This window comes from Gymnogyps californianus, chromosome 12, assembly GCF_018139145.2.
Source record: "Gymnogyps californianus isolate 813 chromosome 12, ASM1813914v2, whole genome shotgun sequence".
Lineage (NCBI taxonomy): Eukaryota > Metazoa > Chordata > Aves > Accipitriformes > Cathartidae > Gymnogyps > Gymnogyps californianus.
The window spans coordinates 18,595,992-18,601,591 of NC_059482.1; the positions used below are offsets into that span (position 1 = coordinate 18,595,992).

The 5,600-nt window shown below is 61.6% G+C and overlaps 1 protein-coding gene across 1 annotated transcript; it reads right to left on the minus strand.

Annotated features, from left to right (window-relative positions):
* Positions 1 to 443: 443 nt before the first annotated feature.
* On the minus strand, positions 444 to 4,034 carry IRX3 (iroquois homeobox 3). Its single transcript, XM_050904094.1, is given in 5 exon segments — positions 444 to 784; positions 1,504 to 1,570; positions 2,133 to 2,199; positions 2,202 to 3,242; positions 3,813 to 4,034. Coding segments are annotated over 5 exon segments (1,452 nt in total). The 3' UTR covers positions 444 to 729.
* Positions 4,035 to 5,600: the final 1,566 nt, after the last annotated feature.

Below are 5,600 nucleotides of genomic sequence, written 5' to 3' on the forward strand. Positions count from 1 at the left end.
GCTGCCCCCGGATCCGCACACGGACTCGCACCCCTCCCCCGGCCCGCGGCGCGGCCGCCTCGCCACCGCCGGGCACCGGGAGGGGGCGGCGGCGCCTGCAGGGGGCGCTGCGGCTCCAGCGCTCGGCCCCGCCGCCGCCGCCGCCGCAGGAAGGGCCGCCCGCCCCGCGCCGCCGCCCGCCCTGCCCGGCCCCGCCACTGACCCGGCCCGGCCCGGCCCGGCCCGGCCGCTGCTGCCCGGCGGCGCCCGGCCACGGCAAAGACCCGCTCCGCCTCCGAGCGGCCCCGGCCCCGTCGGCCCCGCCGGCCCGCGCTCCGCCCGAGGATGCGCCGCTCCCGCCGCGGCCCCAGCGCGGCCTCGGCTGCCGCGGAACAACAGTACCCGGCGCGGGGGACGGGGGAGAGAAAAATAACTCCGGAGGTGGGAAAAGAGAGTGTAGTCAAAGTGGCAACAGTTTATTTATTAGCCAAAAATATATACTTTCTTGTACAATTTGGTTCACACATATGTACATTTTTACTGTATGTACAAAAACAACAACAACAAAAAAAAATCGAAACACCTAATTCTCACTGGACTTCCAAAAAACCTCACAAACTCAGCTAATCCAGATGATAGTACAGAAGCGGGTATTTTTTTTTTTCCTTTTTGTTTTAATATACGGACATGCTTACAAGTCGTAACTATACAGAGATTTTTACAATCATTACAACAACAATAAAAAATTAACTATGATGATGACAACGCCGATAGAACCATAGCGGCATCAAGCTGGTTCTGGGGCCTGGAAAAAAATGACACAGAAAAAAAATATTTAATAGGATTTCTAGTCAGATTGGGCTGGCACGGTATTTTTAACTGTAGGTAGCACTACTTTTGTTGTTGTTGTTGTTATTTTTTTTTTTAAATAGACCTCTAAATATAAAAAGTTTTCAGAGTGACTTACAGCAAATTTATCTAGCTGCGAAAATACCACGGGCCCGATCCCCGTGGCTTCAATCAATCGAAAGAGTAACTGATTTCAGGGACTGCTACGCCAAGCTCAGGACAGCAAGGCTCAGCCTCTGAAGTTTGCATACTAGCTGGGGGTTTTTTATTTCAATTTATTGTTTTCCTACTGCCGCGGTACGCCTCCCTCCGCCTAGGCGACACCGGCGGGCCGCTGTTCGCGTTCCGGGCAGGCCGGCGGTGCTCGGGGGAAAGGCCGGCGCCCGCCGTTCCTGATGCGCTCCCGCCCTGCCCGGCCGGAGGCGACCCGGCCCCGAGCACCGCACCCGCGCGGCCCCGCCGCCACCGACCGCGGCTCGGCCTGCCCGCGGGAATCGCTCGCAAGTCCAGAAGAGAGAACAGCAACAAAAATACATAATCAGGATAACCCACCGCGCACGCAGAGGAAGAACAAGAAACCGCCCTGGAAAGGGAACTAAAGAAGCGGAGAAAATAAGCTAACCATTTACAACTCCCTCTATATATCCTTAGGAGACTGAGGAAGCAATCTCTTACCGCCTCTGCACTGGCTGGAAAGCTGTCTTTATTAACTTTTTCTCTACTTCCAAGGCACTAGATCGATCTAAAAAGAGAAGAAAAAAAAAAAGGCGTTCCTTTATAGCCCCCGTTTTATTCCCCCCCATCCCTGAATTAAGCTTCTAGACTTAAGATCTCTTCTCAGCAAGTTGCAAATACGACAAAACGACTGCTTTGCTGCAGGAATGACCGTCAAAAGGAAAATAAACCAACCCCGGAGCAAGCCTTACGGCCGGGTCCTTCCCACACAGACGATTTGAGCAGCAACAACAACAGCAACAAAAATGATCTCCGTCGGAGGAAGGTAATTCTCGGGGTTTGAGACTAACCTGGCGAGGAGGCCCCCCGCCGCCGCCGCCGCCGCCGCCCCGGGGGCCCCGCGGCCGCCCGCCCGCCGCCACCTGCGCCCCGACGGCTGCGCCGCGCCGGGCCGGGGGCACCGTGAGAAACCCGCGGGGCCGGCGCCCCCCCGCCTCGGCCCCACGCACAAGGTCCCGCGGGGCCTCCCGCTCGCTCCGCGCAGCACCGCGCAGCACCGCCGAGCCCCCCGCGGCGGCTGCCGGCCCGGCCCGTCCCGTCCCGTCCCCGCCGCGTCCCTCAGCGGTCACCTGCTCCGGCGGGCTCCGCGCTCTGCGCCTGGTCCGCGGGCCGCGGGAAGGCGGCGGCGGCGGCGGGGGGGCGGCGGGGGCAGCCCCCAGCCCCAGCAGGTGGGGAGTGTTCAGTAAGGCCAGCGGGTGCGGGGGCGGGTGGTGGTGGTGGTGGGCCGGGAAGGCGCGGTTGGTCCAGTTGGGGAACTTGCCCAGGGGGCAGGAGGAGACGAGTCTGTGGGGCGGCGGGGGGGGCAGCGGCAGCGGCTGGGGGGCGGCCGCCGGCGGGGAGCCGCCGCCGGGAGACTTGCGGGGGTTGTCCGGGCTGGTGGCCGTCTCGGCCAGCGACCAGATCTTGGGCTTCGGCAGGGTGCCGGCCAAAGCGCCGTCCGTCGGGGAGGAGGCGGCGGAGGAGGAGGCGGAGGAGGGGGGCGAGAGGTGGTGCGGCGGCGGCTGGAGGGGCGGCTTGAGGGGCTCCAGGCCGGCGGGGGCGGCGGCGGCGGGGAGCTCGCACTTGTGGTGGTGGTGGTGATGGTGGTGGAGGTGGTGGTGGCGGAGGTGGTGCGGCTCCCCCTCGGCGGCCTTGAGGTAGCGCTCCTCGGAGCCGGGCAGGTCCTCGAAGCCCTCGGAGCCCTCCGAGTCCGTCTTGGAGTCGGAGTGCAGGAGGTCGGCGTCCTGCAGCTCGTCCTCCAGCTCGTCCTTGTTGCTCTCGATGTTCTCGGTGTCGATGTTCTCCAGGTCGATCTCCTCCTCGTCCTCCCTCTTGTCCTCTTCCCCCTCGTGGTCGCTCCCGTAGGAGTTGCCCTCCTCGTCCGTCCTGCTGCGGGGGGCCCAGGTCATTTTGTTCTCCTTTTTGAGCCGCCGCCGCGCGTTGGCGAACCAGGTGGAGACCTGGGTGAGGGTCATTTTGGTGATGATGGCCAGCATGATCTTCTCGCCCTTGGTGGGGTAGGGGTTTTTCCGGTGCTCGTTGAGCCAGGCCTTGAGGGTGCTGGTGCTCTCCCGGGTGGCGTTCTTGGGCCGCGACGGGTCCCCGAACTGGTACTGCCCGTAGGGGTAGAAGGCGGGGTGGTGGTGGGGGAAGGCGGCGTGCTGCACCCCCGGGCTCTCCTTCAGCTCGTACTGGGCGCCCTGCAGCGAGAGGGAAGGGCCGACCCGGCTGAGACGGCGCGCCGGGCCCGGCCCGGGGCCCCTCCATCCCGCCGCCCCGCCGCCGTTACCGGGAGCAGAGCCCGCTCGGCACCAGCGCGGCGGCCGGACCGAGCTGCCTCCCCGCGCTCCCCGGCCCCGGCCCCGGCCGCGCCGGGCACGCTCCGGCCCCGGCAGCCCGGGCCCCGCCGGCTGCGCCCCGGCCGAGGCGGGCGGCCGGTGCCCGCAGGCTGCCCGGGAGGGAGGACCGGCTCCCCAGGTGCGTGTGCGCGGCGGGGCCGCCGGCAGCCGGGGCCGGTCACCGCAGCCGTCAAACCCTGCGGGCGGAGGAGGGGAAGCCGCGGGGTCGCCGCTCCAGCCCTGCCCCTCCCCGGCCGCTCTCCCGGGGCAGCGCAGCGATAACGCCCCGTCTCCCCTGACGCCCTCCCGGCGTCTTCCCCGGCGGCCCCCCGGGCCGATCCCCCAGCGCGAACCGCGCCCGGGCCGGCCCCGGCCCGAGCGTCCCGGGGAGCGAGCGGCGAGCCCCGGGGGGCGGGGGGGGGGGGCTCTTACCAGCTGGGGGAAGATGGGCAGCTCGGCGGCGTAGGGCAGGAAGGCTCCGTAGCCCTGGGCGGCGGCGGCGGCGGCGTAGGGCGCGCCGTACATGGAGGAGAGCACGTTGGAGAGGGTCCCGGACGGGGCCAGCTCGGCGCCGCCGCGGGAGCCGCCGCTCCCCGGGCGCTCCGCCGGGTAAATCGGCCTGATGTACTGGTAGCCCAGCTGGGGGAAAGACATGGTGGGGGAGCGGGGGCAGGGGAGGGGGGGAGGAGGAGGAGGAGGGGGGGGAGAAGAGAGGAAGAAGGGAGAGAAAGGGGAGAAAGTAGCAGGGCCGGGAGCGGAGGAGGGAGCCGGGTCGCTCGCCCTCGCCGGCCGCCCGCACTTTCAGCGCCTCCCGCAAACTCCGGCGGACATGGGGGGGGGGAGCCGGGGGTGCGCGGAGGCCGCGGGCTCCCTCCTGTCCTCGGCCGCCGCGGTAAACGATCCGATCGCTTCTTTCTTCTCTCACTTTTCCTATTGATCTGAGTGGACCCAGGTCAGGTCCTAACAGATTGCCTGAGATTATTGGGACTCTGGGCTCTGATTGACATTTCTAGTCTCTCACAAGCCCCTCCTATTTCTTTTAAGTCTCTCTCTCTCCCTCTGCCTCCCTCTCTCTCTCATGCCCAGAGCTCGCTCTCGCCGGGTTTGTCACTAGCTGCTTCCCCCCCCCCCCGCTTTTTCTTTTTTTTTTCCCCCCTAAATCTGTTTACTGACGTCGCGATCTTTTATTTGAGTTGCTTTCAAATCTCGTTTTAGCGATCGCCAATCAGTTGTGTGTTTTACAAAGGTTTAACCCTGCCTCATGGTATTCTAATTATATAGAGATAGATTTAGATATAATTTCTTTCGTAGCCCCCCCTCCTCCGGAGCATAGGAAGCCAGGGTGTCAGCTGTGAGCGGCACACGAGAGGGACAGGAAAAAGTTGTGACATTTAAAAATAAAGGCTCCCCCAGTCCCGTCCCCCCCCCAGTCCCCCTTTTCAGGTTTTCAAATTTACAGCCTTTCCTTGCCCGGGTTCATTTTGTTTTCTTTATTAAGATATTTCCTCCTTCCCTTCCCCCCCTCCGGCCCTGGCGAGGGTTACATCTCCTAATATAGATTTTAAAGTCTATCAGATTTTTTTTTTTAAATTTGCATTTCCAGGGCTACCTTGAAAATTTTCATAATGTACTGAATCTTTAAGGAGTTCTCTACATTTTGTCTGGGCTAACAGTGGGCAGATACAGTGGAAAAGCTAAGTTAATTTTCCTCCTAATAAGGGACTTCAAAGAGTTGTAGGTCACAATTTTACATCAAAGGCAGAAAAGAAGGCAAATTAAAATCTTAACAAAGGAGAGACGGGAGCAGCCCTCTGGGCCATTAGTAAATAAGTGGTGTGAAAAAAGGGACAATGACAGGCACTGGAATTAAACTCATTAACACCTTTTTGTCTTGGTGCGAAATCTCTAATTAGGAAATTTATGATCATTTTGCTTATTCCCTCTGTTCTGAATCACTACAAGGCTTAGAAGGAAGTACCTGGTACGTGCAACATTTGCAAAGGGAGCAGTGGCACGGGCTTGTAAGGAGCTATTGGGAGGGAGTCAAGATACGGTTTAATTACCGAATAAGATTTTTTTTATGATCAACACATTTTAAATGACGGTTTGCTTTTTTTTTGCCGCCCCCCCCTCCCCCCCCTTCTCTGGAACCGGCGTGTGAGTTGCAGTTTAGCCTCTTAAGAGTAGTTAAAACACAGTTCAATCACGGCGCGTCTTTGG